Source organism: Pseudorasbora parva, chromosome 18 (assembly GCF_024679245.1).
Source record: "Pseudorasbora parva isolate DD20220531a chromosome 18, ASM2467924v1, whole genome shotgun sequence".
Taxonomy (NCBI): Eukaryota; Metazoa; Chordata; class Actinopteri; order Cypriniformes; family Gobionidae; genus Pseudorasbora; species Pseudorasbora parva.
The window spans coordinates 28,951,096-28,970,180 of NC_090189.1; the positions used below are offsets into that span (position 1 = coordinate 28,951,096).

The 19,085-nt window shown below is 37.1% G+C and overlaps 1 protein-coding gene across 1 annotated transcript; it reads left to right on the top strand.

The window, feature by feature from the left end:
* Nucleotides 1-1,488: 1,488 nt before the first annotated feature.
* slc13a5a (solute carrier family 13 member 5a) lies at nt 1,489-19,024 on the top strand. Its single transcript, XM_067423658.1, has 12 exons — nt 1,489-1,703; nt 4,316-4,444; nt 5,603-5,739; nt 5,823-6,010; nt 6,939-7,122; nt 7,268-7,390; nt 7,487-7,699; nt 9,058-9,164; nt 10,448-10,569; nt 12,092-12,253; nt 17,731-17,868; nt 18,401-19,024. The coding sequence occupies exons 1-12, from the start codon at nt 1,599-1,601 to the stop codon at nt 18,524-18,526; spliced, it is 1,734 nt and encodes a 577-aa protein (XP_067279759.1). The 5' UTR covers nt 1,489-1,598; the 3' UTR covers nt 18,527-19,024.
* The last annotated feature ends 61 nt before the right edge of the window (nt 19,025-19,085 follow it).

Below are 19,085 nucleotides of genomic sequence, written 5' to 3' on the forward strand. Positions count from 1 at the left end.
TTCATTTCATTTCATTTCGAAGGCTGCATTCTCCAGAGGACACATCCTGTAGAGGATGCAGTATACGGAGTGTCCTCAATCAGAATTAAATGAGACGTCCTTTGTAGGATACATAGGCAGAAAGTATCCCGTTGCTATGACAACACGTTCAGCCTCGTTGTGCTCTCACGTCAGTTAAATGAATGAAAATTATTTATAATTTGAAATGACTATGAAATGTTTCTTGCAATGACAGTACTGTTCTAAACGTTTAAAAAACACTAAACACTTGTAATCCTGTTTACCACAACTATCTGTTGAGATAATAAAGCTTAAAAAAACAAAAACAAGCTTTAAACTAATTACATTTACGCTTGCATGTATATTTGACAGTGGTGCCATTTTTTCAAATACGCTAATATTTTTAAAAAAAAATATGATGTTGTTACCGCCGATGCAAAGAATTGTGGCTTATCTGCAGCAGCAAAGGATACACCTCATGCACACTCCGAATTCCTGTGAAAGAAGGGCACATTCAAAGGTTGCATTTGGAGTGTCCTACTGAAATGATAATATTAAAGGCAGTGAAAGATACATGTATGCTGCCTTCAAAAATCAATCGGATGAAGGTATCTCAGGAGACAGGAAGGGAAGCAAACATTAGATTCGGACATGGCTTGATGCCTTCCTGCCTTGAAATTTGTCCTCCGAAGGCAGAATTTACCAGGTTTCGGATGCATCCATGGAAGAGATTAAATGGTTTTGTATTGTTTTTTTTTTGCTCACAAAATGTATTCTGTATTCTTGTTGCTTTATAAAGTTAAGGTTCAACCACTGTAGTCATGGACTATTTAAACTATGTATTTTCTTGTAAGTATTAATAACATGTCAGTTAATGTGGGGTCTGACAGCTCCTGGATTTCATCAAAAAATATCTTCATTTGTGTTCTGAAGAAGAACGAAGGTCTTACGGGTTTGGAACAACATAAGGGTGAATAATTAATAAAATATTTGTTTTTTTGGGTAAACTATCCCTTTAAACGTTCAAGAATAGAAGTCGAGCCTGAGGAGGTAACCTAGCAACATAGGCTACTCCTTGCTGGACAAAAGAAAATAAGCTTAGCTACTTCAATCATTTATAACTTTACAAGCATTTAGCTACATAGGTTGCAAGTAATTTTTTTAAAGTTTGGTTTAAAATGTAGTCTGTTTTACGTTGTCCCTTATGAAAGTTATTGAATAAATTGTATATCTTTATTGAAGGTTATCCAAAATATAGGCCTACAATTTATTATCAAATCGTTTGGTCTGTTATGTATAAACTAGACATACACATGCTATTGGTTTAAAATACACTCGACTGATAAGCAGCCTAAGGTATGTTAACGAAACTTTGGTGATGAAATTCATAGGTTAATATTTAAAAATTGAGAACGGACCTCGCACGTGCTTAATTATGCGCTCCAGTGTGTGTGTGTGTGTGTGTGTGTGTGTGTGCAAGCGCGTGCGTGCGTGTGAGAGAAAAAGACAGAGAAAGAGAGAGAGAGCGCGCTCGAGCCCATGAACTGTCCACAGATCAGTACACAGAAGTTTCTTTGTAAAGTTATCCTAAGCCGATAATGGCTTCACATATTCTGAAACTTATATGGAGGATGAAAAATGGACTGATTCTCTTTTGCACCCCATTTCTTCTCCTTCCTTTGCCACTTATCATTGGAACAAAGGTGAGTCTAATTTTATAATGTATGTACAATGTTTAAAATAGGCAATAATGAACTTACCGGTAACTGAAAAGCGGAATATGTGTCGTGCTGTTCACACTGGCCAGTGTGATTTAATTAGACAGCCAAGTGTGTCTACATGTCAAAGAGAGTCGAGAAAGTCTCAGAGTCGGATTTTTTACACATCTTTCGAGGTTCTTTCAGTTGGATTTCTCTGTGCGTTGTCTAACAAGGGTTCGAGACCATGCGTAACACTGGGGGAGACACATTCCTTCACCACAAACACACAATGCCCTATATTTGTCTTAACCCTTTACTAGCAGGAAGGTTTTTTTCAAGCTACCAAATAATTATAAGTAAATTGACAAGTTATGCAGGATAATTAATTATACATTTTACAATCTTATAAAAACAAAATGATAGCCCAACCTTGTTCAGTTACTTCATTAACATTTTTACTAAATCAAATAAAACATATAATAATAAAAATAAGTGGCTGGAAGTTCTTATTCACAACAGCAACATGCATGTGCATGTTCTCATCTCAGTAGCAAATTTTCATAATTAGATAATGTGTAATAGGTTATGTTAAAAATCTTTATGGCATTATTTTGACACGCATGATTGTTATCAGATCTTTTTGCTGTGTTGTGATTTAGAGTGTTTCTGAGTGAGTAACTAAAGAAAGGAACTTTGTACCTCAAGCCCTTCTTAAGTCAAAGAATGCTAGCATCCACGTACGTCTAGAATTGTTTAAAACTAAACTTGCCAACAGTTACACATTACAATTTTGTTACCAAGGTGAAAAGTTTAACAGTGTTTGGATACGCTCTATTTCTATTGACAACCGAATGTAATAATCCCATTTGAGGGAAACACTTTAAATATGACTAAACACAGCTAGACACAGCAGTGGACAAAAGTGTTGCCCTTCCTATAGAAACATTGACATGATCACCCTTTATTCAAATATTATTACAAAATTGTTAAAGGGGTAGGCCTACTTTAGCGCTGGGGAGATGAATCTGTATTTAAAGGTGAACTATGTAGTATTTTTGCAGTAAAATATCCAAATTTTACAGGCGCCCGGCGACTGTGTCCCGTCCCGTCATAATAAAAGTCCCGGTATTCGCGAGGCGGGTATTTGTTTAACATTCGCTCCAGCAGCTGTGCTCAGGTCCACAACACTCGGTCCTGCTCTGCTTTAGACTACAGTAACGTTAATAACCGCATGCATGAACGTGATTTCTGCCCGAGTCCTATTTTCCACCGGCTGTGATGAGAAGACCACATCTCCCAAGATGCTGCGCTCACACTTTGCGTCATCAAACTACGATTTGTTTTGAATAGGCGCCCTCCAGTGGACGAAAGCTGCATAGTGCACCTTTAAACTGGGTCATTAATGTAGTAGAAATGTGATTATTTTTTTATTGTGCTTTCTAGACTGAGAAAAGACAGAATTTTTTTTTGTCTCATAGGGATGAAAGACAAAAATTCCCATAATGCTTCACTGCCCTATGAGGTCACTCCCAAAGCCCTCGCTACTAGATTACTGGATCACTTTAACTTTCCCACCGTGACCGCGTACATTTTCATAAAATCAGTTCAGTTAGAGAAAAGACATTACAATTAAAAACTAAACGTGTCTGTTCAATATGTGATTTAGCCGCTGAGGAAGTGTTAGCACAAACGCAGCAGGAGTCAAATTACATACATTCTTGATGAGCTGAATGAGCTTGTGATGAGAGCTGAGGTAATCGTGACCACGGCATAGATTCACAGTGTGTGTGCAGTCTAGGGCCGTTTTCAGTTCATGCCTTTGGAAGCTTAACTTGCATAGGAATTAATTTGAGAAGTTGAAAAACTCACTTTGCTCCGCACCCGATCCGTTTACATGAATGCCCGCGGTTGCCTGAGCTGAGTGCTGGGAGTGAGATCCCACCCCCCCATGCGGGGGTTGAAAACATGCGGAAATGGCTCCCTCTGCTGGCTGTAGTCTTAAGCCTCCCTTCAAAAATGTCTCAGATGACACCACATAACGATTTTATAAACCTTTTAGAGTTAATTGTTTTATTTGTAATAACGCAATGAAACATGCCACATTGTGTGGACATAATTTTTGCCCAGGCTGTAATAAAAAAAAAAACAACAACAATTATGAACATGTGCAAAATAGTCTCAGGTTGTAACCCTGTTCACTGAAAAAGCAATAATGAAATGCTGGTCTGAGTTGAAGCGCTATGGGAACGCTGTGTGTGACCTGTTGTGAAGAATGTGTGCAAACATGTCAATGAAATTGTACAAACGTACAAATTGGCCTTGAACTTGAATCTCTGACAGTGAAATCACTTGAACACGAGTTCATCAGAGGCTACAAATAGATGTGGAACAGGTGAGCTTGGCATATCAATGAATGAAATGCAGCATCATTCCGGCGTTTTCAAGGAGCAGTCAAGTAACACGAAACGTTTCGAATATTATTTTAAAATGCAATGCTGAATTTTTAGCAGCCATTACTCCAGTCTTCTGTGTTATTAAATAAAACATACTGACTCCAAACTTTAGAATGAGTTATATATTCATACTCTTGGCTGTGTTCTGTTCTTCATTTGCAGGAGGCTGGTTGTGCCTATGTAGTTGCACTGATGGCAGTGTACTGGTGTACAGAGGTGCTGCCACTGGCTATCACTGCTCTTCTGCCTGCTGTGCTCTTTCCACTCTTCAGAATCATGGACTCCAAAGATGTAGGTTTAAGGTCCTAAAAGTCATCCTACACTGTAAAAAATATTCAAAAAATAAGTTACCTGGTTGCCTTAAAATTGAAAAAAAAAAAAAAAATGAATTAATACAATGAAAATTGTTTTTAGAATCGACAACCTTTATTCATATATTATTAAAAGATTTTGTAAGCGTATGTGTCAAATGGTGTCTCCTCTAAATTTGCCTCATCGGCACGTCATCCTCAATAAACCTGTCTCCGTTGGATACCCAGAAATGTTGAATATTCTGATCCAGTGTGATTTCTGACCTGTAAGGTTGTCAGAATAATAATCATACACTGTTTGTTAGTGTATGTAATAAGCCAGAGGTGTGTGTAATAGGCCAGAGGAGAACTGGCACCCCGACTGAGCCTGGTTTCTCCCAAGGTTTATTTTTCTCCATCATGCCCTGGTTGAGTTTTGGTTCCTTACCACTCTCGCCTTTGGCTTCGGGTGCTCAGTTGGGGGCACTAAAATTTGTATGTAAGTTATTCAACTATATATACAAATAAAATTATTTTATTAGGTCTTAATTAATTGTTTAAACTATAATACTGATCTGCCAACATTAATAAGCTGACAACATCACTGTTTTCTCCAGAACGACTGTACAGCCGAATCAAATTTTGTTGCACTATTGTCCTGTTTAACACTGTGAAGCTGCTTTGAAACAATCTCCATTGTAAAAGCACTATATAAATAAAGTTGACTTGACTTGCCATGTGATGATGCTGTGAAACACACCAAATTGATTTATCAAAATTATGTGGTTCAGATACAATCATATTTTGAGTTTCTATTTATTAAACCAATTTTCTTCATTGTATCAACTCAACATTTTTATTTCAATAAACTCATATTAAAGTAAACAATAAATAAATACATTTTAAGGCAACCAGGTTATTTACTTTTTAAAGATAAACCAACAATATTTTGTACAGTGTATTAGCATAATTGACTTTACCTGAGTATGTCTCCTACTTTAACATATAACTTTATACACCCCTGTTGTTATACACCCCTCATTTTTACTCATTCTGTTTTTTCATAAACTTGTATAATCTTTTATAAGTTGTTGCTGTGTTTTTTATTATGGATGTGACTCAAACTTTGCATCCCAACTATCTGATATCTGTATGATAGGTGTGTATGCAGTACCTAAAGGACACCAACATGCTGTTTCTGGGTGGACTGATGGTGGCTGTAGCTGTCGAGCACTGGAACCTACACAAGAGAATCGCACTCCGGGTGTTGCTTATCGTGGGCGTACGACCAGCTCTGTAAGCAATTCAAATCTTCTGGGAATAATTCTCATTAAAAAAAGCAGTATCAGTAATAGCCTTCCCCTTCTGCCTTTATGTAGGCTGATGCTGGGTTTCATGGGCGTAACAGCTTTCCTCTCCATGTGGATCAGTAACACGGCCACAACAGCCATGATGGTGCCCATCGTTCAAGCTGTGCTTGAGCAGCTCAACAACACAGCAGAACAAGAGCCAACCTCCATTCCAGAGAATGAAGAGAAAAGCACTGAGAAACAAACTGAAACCCTGGGTGAGAAATAGTCTTATGTTAAAGGAAGCGTATGTCAGATTGTGGCTAAAACTGGTACTGCAATCACTTTCAAATGACTGTAGAGCGGTGTATCCCTTCTCCCCCTCCCCCCTGACTCGAGGTGTCCAGATAAGCTGCAGAATCCAGGAGGAACATTTGTAGCTGCAGCTGTGGTAACTAGAGCAGAGCTGGCAACCCAGATGCCGAAACACTACTAACTTTGTGATTGGTCGATAGGTAGAGGGTGGAGCTTCAGGCCAAAACACAACATGACAACATCAACATCAGTTGAGGGCTGCAACAACAACTTTTAAATGAAAATATCCTGGTCAGACTACTGTTGTCAGTGATATAAGTATTTGAAAAATAACATGATTTATTAATGTCTAGTGACATATCAGGGCCATTTTATGATTCATTGAAATATATTTCTTACATACAGTTCCTTTAAGTGAGAAAGTGTGGTGAGGTGATCTGCTTTCTTATTTGGTTCAGAGCCATGCAGTTGTCCAGCATGCTCCTCTAATGTATTGTCTGCTGAGGACCACTGAAAGTGTTGCTTATGGTGAGATGATACAAGCCCTTTGCTTTTCGTTGCTTCGAGCATGCCTGTGTATCTTCCTTCAGTCATTTTAAATCTGATGACATGTAATGCAGGCACCTTTTGTATGCTTGGGTGCTCCATGTGAATGCTCCATAGGATGCATTCCCAAAGCATCAGCAAATTACCCAGCATCTCTTTTCCTTCACAGGGAACCAAGGTTACAACCTAAAATGTTTTTAGGACTACCAAAGTTTGCTTTGAATATACTGAACATATTTAACATGATTACGTTTCTCAGCGAATGGCATATTCATGTTTTATATGGGCAAGATGTAAAGGTTTCAAGTTTTATAAAATGTACCAAACCTGTTTTTTTGTGTCCAGTTGCTCTGAATGGCCACAGCTTCTCAATTGAAACAGACACAGAAGAACATTCTCGAGATGCAGAAGAAAGACTAAAGATGTGTAAAGGCTTGACACTGTGTGTGTGCTATGCAGCCAGCATTGGTGGGACAGCCACGCTCACAGGCACTGGACCAAACCTTGTTCTCATGGGACAGATGAGCCAGTAGGTACCTCACATTCTAGTTTTTTTCCCCAAGGCAAAAGATAAACGTACCACATGACATTCGTACCTTTTGCTTATTTTAATTTTTATTAGCATATTAAAAAAAAAAAAAGAAAAAAAAAATCAACATTTGTTTGACCTACAGACTTTTCCCAGACAACCCTGACATCATAAACTTTGCTTCGTGGTTTGGATTTGCCTTCCCCAACATGATCATCATGCTCACACTGGCCTGGCTGTGGCTGCAGATTGTGTTTCTGGGTTTAAAGTGAGAGCCCTTTCATAATGAAACAAATGAAGCTGCATGATATACTTCTGCTATCATATACAGTAGGTTATTCTAACATTTCATGTGTAAATGAAGCTTCAGAAAGACATGGGGCTGTGGGACGGTGAAGACAGAGAAGGAGATTGCTGCCTATAATGTAATCAAAGAGGAGCACCGGAGTCTTGGTCCCATGACCTTTGGGGAGCTGAGTGTCCTTGCCCTCTTCGTCCTCCTGGTGGTGCTTTGGTTCACTCGGGAGCCGGGCTTTGTGGATGGCTGGGCAACAAACCTTTTCAATGCTGAAAAAGAGTAAGGATAAAAACACTATATCATTGATTAGACACAGAAACCATTTTAGTGGTGTAATATATTTCTCATCCTTTTACGTTTTTAAGCAATGTAGACAATTGTGTATAGCAATGTGTGTGTGTGGCCTGGTAAACCCTACGTTATGGGGACAAATGTCCCCACAAAGATGGCAATATCCGGAATCCATGTCCTTGTGGGGACATTTTTTGGTCCTCATGAGGAAAACATCCTATAAATCATTCTAAGTGATGTTTTTTGAAAAAAGTAAAAATGCAGAATGTTTCCTGTGATGGGTAGGTTTAGGGGTATGGGCAGTGTAAGGGGAAAAGTGTAAGTTAAAAATATACAATTTATACAGTATAAAAACATTACGCCTATGGAAATTCCCCATAAAACATGGAAACACAACGTGTGTGTGTGTGTGTATGTGTCCTTATTTATATTACATTGTGGGGACCAAATATCCCCATAAGGTAAATGGATTCATAAACATATTAAATTATGTTTTTGTTTTGTTTTTATGTAAAAATGCTGAATGTTTTGTGTGTGTTCAGTTCAGTTTTGTACCTTGTTTTTATCAAAACGTGCTTACATTACATTTTAAACTGATCAAACTGTGCCAATCATTAATTGTAATGAAACACAATTATATTTTGTGCAAATGTCCTATGATACCATTTTAGGGTAAACAAACTTCAAACAATTTCCGGTTTAAGGATCCTCCAAACTATAGCTACAAACAATGTTTTGTTGAAAAAAACATTAAATTGCAAAATGCTAAATTTATCAAAGTAAAGAAATGTTCAGCTGTCAGTTTGAACCATTGCTAAACACACACACAGCATGTTCTCCTGTTATCAGCTGTGGCGTGTTCCTTTATTTGTAGGCCAAATGTTCAGAAAAAATGTGAATGGAGTTTCCCCACATCGCAAACAACATTTGTGTACATTTCCTGATGAAGGTCACATGTTAAGATTATAAGGATTTAAAACTGTGAAAACACTGAGATGCTCTATCGAGACGAGAACAGAATGTGTTCTCGAAACGAGAACAGAATGTGATAACACTTTTATAGTGTCCTTGTTACAAGTTACATGTAGTTTCTATAGTAATAATTACTATAAATTATGCATAATTGCTTGCAACTAACCCAAAACCAATCCTAATCCTAATCTTAACCCTACAGTAAGTACAAGTAGTTAATTAATATTACTCATTACTTAAATGTACTGCAGTGTAACAAGGACACCCTTAAATAAAGTTTAACCCAATGTGAGGTAAAAAAAAAAAAAAAAAAAAAATTGTTGTGTTGTGACCTTTAACCCCCTTGTTCAACCTCATGGCTCACCTCTGTGCAGGTTTGTGACAGATGCCACAGTGGCGGTGTTTATAGCTGCCCTGCTTTTTGTTTTTCCCTCTAAACCTCCACGTTTGTGCTTCTGGAGAGCACAGAGCTTTGACACAGGTCAGTTTAACACCTGCTTAGCTGATGTCTTGTTTGTCTATAAAGCCACACTGCAAAATCCAACAGTTGTTCTAAATAAGACTTTGTAGTTAACTGTACTTAATGTCTTAACTTAATTGTACAAATCTAGTAATCTGTACTATTCACATACTATGCCTATACTATACTGTTTATCCAGAAAACCCAAGTTAAAGGGTTAGTTCACCCCAAAAATGAAAATTCTGTAAATAATGACTTACCCTAATGTCGTTCAACTCCCGTAATATTCAGAACTGTCACAGTCAGGAACACAAAGAAAACTGGTGCAAGGACTCGTGCAGAATTGATAATTTATTAACAAAATAAAACAAACAAAAAACAAAACAAAACCCACGAGGGGGAAACCCATAAACTAGAAATACATGAAACTAAAGACATACCAACACAGGAAACTGGGAGACGTAGACAGTACAATGATCCGACAAAGACTGACAAACACAAAGAGCTTAAAAAGGAACATATCAAGCAGGGAATCAGGGAGCACAGGTGGGGCAAATGAAACCAATCCTCAGATAACAAGGGGGAGGGATCAGACAATGGCAGGAGCACGTGCTCAACATGACAAAACCCACATGTGCACACAAGACAGGACAGGCATGTGACAAGAACACAAATGAAGATATTTTTGTTGATCCGAATCATGAAACAAAACGCTGATTCATTACAGTTTAAAACATTTTATTATATTTTATCGGCCCTCCACTATATAAGTCGTCATGTAGTTTTTTTGACCAAAAAAACTATTTCTGTCACTTCATAAAATTATTGTAGAGCCAATTTTGTAGCGCTAAAGTCTATTTTTCATGACAATAATAATCATTTATTGCTAACACTTATGCCATAAGCGCCTTGTGAAACTTTTATTGGTTTGATATAATCCCTATATATTTGTGACAATATCACAATATCTAGCAATTGACCATGCGTGAATCACACACGGACTTCAACATTTAGCATAACACAACCATGGTAACACTAATGGTAGCCATACTAAGTAAATCTAAAGTAACTTATCAAGTACTCGCAAGTACTTATGTTTTTCCCCATTATCTGAATGCCTTGTTGTTGTTGCTTCATAATCATCTTCTCTGTATTTTAATAACATTAAGTAGAGCGCTTAGGTAGAGTGTTGTTGTTTTTTTTAAAGATTTTTTAATCATAAAAATATCAATAAAGTTCATAAATAAATAACATGAATAAATATGACTATAATAAATATTTAATAAATATGTGCTCTATGTCAGTGCCCCAGGAAGAAAGTGGCCCGACTCCAACTTTGCTGACATGGAAGGTGACACAGAAGAAGATGCCATGGAGCATTATCCTGCTGCTGGGGGGAGGATTTGCCCTGGCTAAGGGCAGTGAGGTACAACAAATGCTTTTCAAAATGTATCTTTGTGTATTTGAGAGTCAAATCAAATATATTTGTATTGCCCTTAGTGCTTTCCCACAGAGTAAGTTTTATGAGAATATATAACAATGTTCTTCCAATTTTAGATCTAGCTATTATTTTATATTTATATTGTTGTCTAATTATTATTTAGTAATACTTTATTTTAGGGTTCAATTCTCATTATTAACTAGTTGCTTATTAGCATGTATATTACTAGGATTTTGTCTGTTTATTAGTACTTATACAGCACATATTAATGGCTTATTCAACATGACCATATTCTACATCCCATAATCCTACCCAAAACTTAACCAAACTCAAATGCAAAAATTACCTTACTAACTACTGATAAGCAGCAATTTAGGGGTTTATTGAGACAAAAGTCAGAGTTAATAGTGAATGTGTTCCCCATACAAAAGTATTAATGTATTTTTAAGTATTAATCTGTATTGTTCTGATAAAATATTTAAATATGGCTTTTGTTAAAAATGAATTATAATTTACATTTTTGTCACATGTAAAAACAGTTTTAAATATTTAATAAATACCTGAATGCAATAACAGCTTTAATTAATTTATGAAATTCCATCTATAATTACACTGTTGACACGTCCCTTACTCCTTAATCCGCCCATCACACCAAACCTGTCCCTAAGACACCTAATATAAAGTGTAACCAGAGATTTATATAATGGTTTTGTTCTGTGCAATTCTCAAAAAGAAAAAAAAAAAACTGTCAAAGAGACTGAAATGAGTTTAACATTTCCCAAATGTTATTTGCAGTAATTTTAAAGGGATAGTTCACCGGTAAATTATCCCAAATACCCTAATCCTAACCCTCAAGCCATCCTATATGACATTCTTCTTTCAGACGAATACAATCCGAGTTATATATAAAAAGAAATGTCCTTGCTCTTCCAAGCTTTATAATATAAGCCCAAAAAAATATGAAAGGCATTCTGACGGAAGATATTTTACTTTATAATGTGTTAAATATGGATATTTTTCCTACAAAAACCAATCGATTCACTTCAGAATACTCCATATTAACCTCCCAGAGCCCTCATGGATTAATTTGATTGATTTTGGGCTTCAAATTTTGGGCTGCCATTATAAAGCTCGGAAGAGCCAGTTTAATATAACTCTAATTGTGTTCGTCTGAGAGAAGATGACTTGAGTGTGAGTAAATCATGGGCTAATTGTAGGTGAACTATCCCTTTAAGCAACAGAGAATTTTTATTTCAATTAGTAAAATCTTTGATTTCAGGCAGAATCATTTTATTGTGATGTTGTTCCTTACTGTGGTTGAGAATTACTTATATTGTGGTAAAGAGTTTGGTCAGCCACCTCTTCGAGAACTGCTAGAAAGCCAAAACTTTAATGAGAGGACATGAGAAAGACTAAAGATAATACGCAGTTCTCAATTAAATAGCTTCCATATCTTCAATCATCACGTGTCCTGTTTTTGTTTACTTTTTACTGGGTCAATGCTCAGGTTTCAGGGCTGTCAAAATGGCTTGGAGATCAGTTGTCACCTCTCCAGAGTATTCCTCCCTGGGCGATTGCCATTGTTGTGTGTCTGATGATAGCAACCTTCACTGAATGCACCAGCAATGTTGCCACAGCAACATTATTTCTGCCTATACTCGCAACTATGGTACGTACACTTTTAATATTCACTTTGATTCACATTCTTATGGACAGATTTACTAACAGCTTGCACCAGTGCAAACCTTCTTGTGGCATTACAAAACTTCTGTTAGGATTTACTAAAGACATGCAGCTAAAAATTGGACAGGGTTATTTTGGCGAATATGCTATCTTGTTGCATATGCACTTGTTGAATTTTCCCTTACAGACGCATCATTTATGAGAGGAGAGTATTTAAATGAATCACGCAAGGTGATTTAATAAGGTTTGCCAAATGTCAAATTACTGGTACTTGCGCCATTATTTACCGCCCAAACAAAATGTATTGTGTGTAATTTGCGTTACTCCTGGTAGATTGCGTTGGTCATTATGGAAATGTTCCGGCTGTGTCTGTGTTCTTTAATTTGTGCATCGTCAGCAGATCATGTGCTGAACTTTCCATTCCCATCGGCGCTTTTTTGAATTGCGCTCTCACGTTATTTTTTCCTGTTTAGTAAATCTGGGCCGTTAACTTTAAAGCTCACAAATAAATAAATGCATGCTCCTAGTCGCAGAAAGTGCGTAGGAGCCAGTCAATAAAATGGAAAGAAAGTCTGCAGGCATTTACGGAAATATATCTTTGACCACAACATTGTGTTTTTTAATAAAGTTTGGCAGTTTGCATGACTTTTTCAGCAATTAAGTACTGACATTCATTTTAATCCAAAAAGTCTGATACCACTGGTCAATTTTGTTTTAAGAGGTTTTTATTTGTTTGTTTGTTTTTTGTTGTTGTTTTTTCGAAAAGGACACATTCATTGAATTAAAGTCTTTTATATTGTTACAAAAAATTATATTTGAAATAAATGTTCTTTATACTGAAGTATTGGCTTCTTAAAAGTCAGCATTGCCATTACAGGAATTATAATAAAGTATAAAAGTATATAAAATATTTACTGCATATGATCAAATAAATGCAGTCTTGGATGAGACTTAGAAAAAAAAAATCTTACAGACTAATGGCAATTTTATTTTATTTATTTAGCTGGTACAATCCATTTTTTATATTTTTTAATCACTGATTTAAATATTCTTAACGTATGTAAACTTATTGTCATGTCGATTTTGCAAGACAACTAACTTTTGTCAAACTCACATGTTGCCTTCACATTGGATTTTACAAGGAATTAAGATTTATTTGTTCATGTAATTTATATTATACCACACACAATGAACAAGTTGCGTAATTGTGAAAAGGTTTTTTTGTTGTTGTACATATTTATTTATAAGCACAGATTTTTCCTCCATAAATCTCTCACAGGGTTGTACCTTTCTTGTCTCTAGCTGTGCAGTTGGCACATCCTGCCCTCTTCTCATGAATTAGTCTATGCAAGAGAGCCTGTGAATGGAGGGATTTGTAAGCTGAAGTGGCTCATATGGGAGAACCATGGAGATGTGTCATTGTTGTCTGGTTGAAAAAAGAAAGAGAAAGGAAGAATGAGAAAGAACGGGCATTGGGGGGAGAGGGCTTTCAACTTCCCTCACTAATTCACTTGTTGCTGAAGGCAGATACGCTAGTATATATAGTAGACTCTAGTAACTACTCATCAGTAACTACAAAGGCAACCAATAACAGGCACTAAACTTTAATGATGGGCTTTTTCGAAACACGATTTTTGAAGTTTTGAAAGCTTTGTGGATAATTTGTTTCAAAACAGTGATTTGGAGTGCGTATCAAACTGCCAAAGAGACATGATTTTAGTAAACAGCTGGATGATGATCTCACTGTCTATAAGTTTTACTTTATTTTTTATTACACATTTGTATTATAAATAGGGTCAGCCACCCTATTTATGAGCAAATAAGTGTTTCAGTTGGTCTTTTATTGAACAGATTAGCCAAGCTCTCCATAGTGAATAAAGTAACACATACTATAAAGACACGTAAAATGGTATTGGATGATTTGTCATTTGCGTCCAATAGATTATACTGAGATTATGATAAATAGATTATGCTGATTATACTGATTATGCCAGCAGAGGTTCGTAAAAATATGGGGTGATTCTTTCCGGAAAATGTAGCTGCTTGTCCTAAGTCTCATCGTCAGGCTCCTCAATAAAAAATGCTGCATGTGAGAGTACTGGCAGCGAGTAAATCCTCCAAAACTGAGTTTGAATTATAGATGGAACTTCAGAAATTAATTGCATAGGCATACATGATAAAAAATATGTTCGTTGTTTTTGTCAGATAGTGCATGGATTGATGGCAAATGTCATCGATCCAGTTACAAAACTGTAAAAGAGTAGCCTAGAAATCTAGACGCACCCTAGCGGCAGCAAGTCTAATTTGCAGCAAGTGTCGTCTAGCAACTCCATAGACTTGCGAGCTGGAAAAAATAAACTCTGGTCAGGCCAATCACATCGAGTATAGAGTCGGTGGGTGGGCTTAACATAATGACGGCAGAGTTGCAGAGGTTCCGTGTAATACTTGAAAACAAAGAAGCTGGCGAACGGCGGTCTTTCGAATCAACTTTGGCCACGACTCTGGAAGACTTGGAGTTTAGCTTTTGTTTGAGAAAAAAATAAATAAAGAACAGCACTGAAATCATTCTTAAGAAGGGAAGATGTCTTTGGAGTTTTGCCAACCAGATACGGCGAAAGTTTAAATATCAACTAGCTCCACTTCACGTTGCTCTGGTTGGTTGCAGCGCTATCCGGTTGCATGCAGAGGAAAATTAAATGAAAACCGTTTATCCCGCCCCTCAGATTGAGCCCTGTCAATGGTGAGTTTCCTGTCACGCTGCTGTGAAGAAATAACTGCAAAATGTCCAATAGAGAGTCAAATAAGAGATTTATTACTCTTAGTAGACACCAGAAAATAGAGCACAAAACACACACACAAACCACAGGGTGGAAACAAAGACAGTGTCCAGGCAGACAGGTGAATCCAGAGCCCCTTTCACACTGCACGTTAGACCCGCAATATTCCCGGAACATTGCCGGGTCGCCTTCTGTGTGAAAGCAACCACGTTCCGGGATTGATTACCAAATTGAACCCGGGTCGGGGACCTAGTAGCATTGCGGAGTTCGACTCGGGACGAGCGCTGTGTGAACAAAAGCCAAAACTAATGCCGCAACGTGTACGTAGTTATCGTGCGACTCCTAGAGCTTGTTTTTTCAATAATACAACCCTGCAGTGCCAGAAGAGCTAGTCGGTGTTTTAAACGCAGAGAGTGTTCGTATACAAAAGAAACTAAAATCAAACAATGAGAAACGTGCGCAAACTTGACACAAGTCGAGACCACGGAGCTCCTTACTATCCACGCTGAAGCGGAGATCGCTCGCCATTATACGTCACATCAGGATGTCACGTGTCAACTTGATCTGGGACCGTTACAGGTTGTGTGTGAAAGCGCACATTTACAGTATTTCGCTGGCAGTGTGAATAGACCAAATCTAGCGGCCCGGGAACAAATGCCAGGTCGCATTATGTATTTGCCGGAAACGCAGTGTAAAAGGGGCACAGGAAGGCAGGCACAGAAGAAGCCAGGTGACAAAGGGACACAATGGGCAAACTCCACCAGCGAGGTAATCAGAGACAGGAACTAGGAAGAACTCAAGAGCAGCCCGAATCCACTGCACCCGCTGGACCACCGAACAAACTGTGACGATCTGACAATCAGGAATGTGTGGTGAGACAATATATAGGCAGGTGAAATGAGGTGCAGCTGGAGGTGATAATGAGAGGTAGTAATCAGAGACCACGCCTCCAACACAACCACACACACACACACACACACAGGGAGAATGAGAAAGTGAATTCCTGAACTGTGACATTTCCAGACCAAACATCTTGATGTGGGTCTGGTTTGTCAGGCTAGTTAAAGAGAGGTGTCTGAATAAATCTAAAGATGGTAGGTGGGACGAGGACGACCATCATACTTTCTTCCGATAAGTACCATTGAAACTTATCTCTCAATGGGTCAAACTACTGGAAACATTAGGCTTGTTTGAGATGAGCAAAATCTGTGCAGAACCGATCACCGGTGATCAGCGCGAGATGCATGCCGGTTAAAAATGTGTCCGAGGGCGGTCCGCCTTGCTCTGATGTCATGCTGACGTATGTCAAAAATCTCTCGCGATGGCGAGGCGGATGTGTCAAATTCTGCAGTCGTGCGCAGTTGCTCTCCATCGACTGCGCTGAGCAAAAGCATGATGGGAAACGTCTTGCTGACGACACAGCTTAATGCTCATTGGATTAAACAACAGTGATGTAAGGTTGTTTCTTTAAAATATTTGATTTTAAATCATGATCATGTTTTAATGTGTATAAATTATGTGTGAATATTCCCAAAATCTCGGACAGTGCGATCTCTCTGTTGGTTGTGATTGTTGTCATAATAATAAATATATATAAAAACATGTGTAATTAAAGTAAAAATGCTTGATAAACAGGCCTTTCGAAAGGAAATAAATAACAAAAACTTTGGGTGTCTTGTTCATAATATTTATTTTCATATAAAAGCAACAGAACTTAAATGACATCCAGTTTATCAGCAACAGAGCGCACGAGTGTGAATCCCGCGATATCCGCAACTGATCTCGCAGGTGTCTGATCCACTACGAGAGGAGAGAACTGTCCGGCTTGCCTGCACTTTTTTCACTCCTCCCCTCACTGCAGCCGCCTAGTCTTGCCTTTATTTCAGGCGAGGCAAGGCGCATCTCAAACAAGCCTATTGATAAGCTGTTTGGTGTCTATCTGTGAAAGAACTATGCTGGCATCATTTAATGATAACTCTCCTCAGCTGGTCTGACCTCAGACAATTCTGTGCTTGAGCTCTCAACCAATGATACACAAGGACTGCCCTCCTCATTTCCATGTTGCCCACGGAAAAATAAAAAGAAATGAATAAATCGATCAATAAATGTGAAAATAAATACACGTGGGAATACATAAATGTAAAAAATAAATATTAAAATAAATTAACAAATAAATACAAGTTAAAAGTATTTATATTTTTTATAAAAGCAGAAAATAATAAATTAAGGGAACGATAAAAAAATGTTTTTATTAAAAATGAATCATATTTTAAAAAGTTGTTTATTCTGTTATTTTCCTATTATCACATTTATTTATCTATTTTTCTGTTTATTCATTTACATATGTGTATATTATTTATTTATTCACTTATTCATTCGTTCATTTATTTATTTTTAATTTCTGCAGGGTTGGTCCTCCATAATAACAGGCACAGAAAAACAAATCTGAAAAATAAATGATACTGCATTAATGCTTCTGACCGAGCCGATGTTGCTGTGTCGGACTGGTCGGGATTCTATATAAATTATTATTTAAAAATATTTTGAAGGGACCAAAGACCTACATTTTTGGGGAAAATTACCCAGTGATACTTTTAACATTGAAACAATTTCAGCTCATTAAATTCAATCCCATATGTCTTAGTAAAAGAAGCTGTTCTAACTTATTGTTTTTTTTTTTTTTCAGTCCCAGTCTATAGGTATCAACCCTCTGTATGTTATGATCCCCTGCACCCTCAGTGCATCTTTTGCCTTCATGCTCCCAGTGGCCACCCCTCCAAACGCCATAGTCTTCTCATACGGATACCTGAAAGTGTCCGACATGGTGAGTTTTAGCCAGAAATATTCTTTAAAACTATAAACCGTCACACTACTGGGAATGATTAAATCCAAAATCCACAGTGATATCTGATGGAAATGGAATGCTTTGGAAATGAATCGCGTTAATATATATATATATATATATATATATATATAGGCATAATAGTTCACATTAATAATATATATATATATATATATATATATATATATATATATATATATATATATATATATATATATATATATATATATATATATATATATTATTAATGTGAACTATTATGCCTGGGTTTACAGACAAAACTTAAGCTTAGTCTACTTACTGAAAGCCACTTGTCATTATTTTGTCTCTGGATGCACATCGGTGATGTTTTTGAGGACATTTAATAAAAGCTACTTAAATGTCCTATTTTAACTAAGGCCTAATACTGGCTTAATATAAGGCCTCTCTGTGAAACCAGGCCTCAACATAATAAAAGTACATAATTATTTACTTTCAAAATGTTGGTTATGCAAATATTTACTTTTATCCGCAGGCAAGGACAGGGATTGTCATGAATATCATCGGCATCCTCTCCATTACCTTAGCCATTAACAGCTGGGGCAAAGCTATCTTCAGTTTAGACACCTTCCCCAGCTGGGCAAACACTACAAATGTGTGAGAGACTGAATCCCACCATCGGTCTGCGGTCAAACTGCACCATTCAGCACTATTCTCACCATGTTTCCAACTGAGAGCACCGGGCAGGATTAGAGCCAGTGGCTGGTTTCACTGGAGATGATAGTGTGTCATCATTTGTACTATAGCTGTGCAGTTCAGTTGTTTATTTGAATGTAAATGTGTATAACTTCATAAAAATTATATAATACAGTTGCTTCAAAGGCAGCTTTATAGGAATATGTGGAAAGCCAAAAGGCTAAAATCACCTAAATACCATGTGGACTTTTAAACACACACGCGTACACACACAAATGCATATAGTACCTCTGAACAGTGGACAAGTGTACACACATGCAGGACAGTTTTGACAGAATAGTGTAATTATGTACAGTTCAAGATTAATTAAAACTCACTATTGCAATGTACATAATGCAAATTAAAATATTGTATTTTGTTCATATTTCCTACTAATAAATTTAAATACGCTGTTTGTTCCTTATACCATATATAATGTTTTAAATCTATAGCCTTAATTAGTATGTTTATGTTTTGAGTCAAAT

What these genes read in the sequence shown, in the direction of transcription:
- slc13a5a (XM_067423658.1), top strand. Translation starts at nt 1,599, where the DNA reads ATGGCTTCACATATTCTGAAACTTATATGGAGGATGAAAAATGGACTG. An exon ending in GAAACAAACTGAAACCCTGG is followed by an intron (nt 6,011 to 6,938) that starts GTGAGAAATAGT and finishes TTTTGTGTCCAG; the next exon opens with TTGCTCTGAATGGCCACAGC. An exon ending in CTCATGGGACAGATGAGCCA is followed by an intron (nt 7,123 to 7,267) that starts GTAGGTACCTCA and finishes TTTGACCTACAG; the next exon opens with ACTTTTCCCAGACAACCCTG.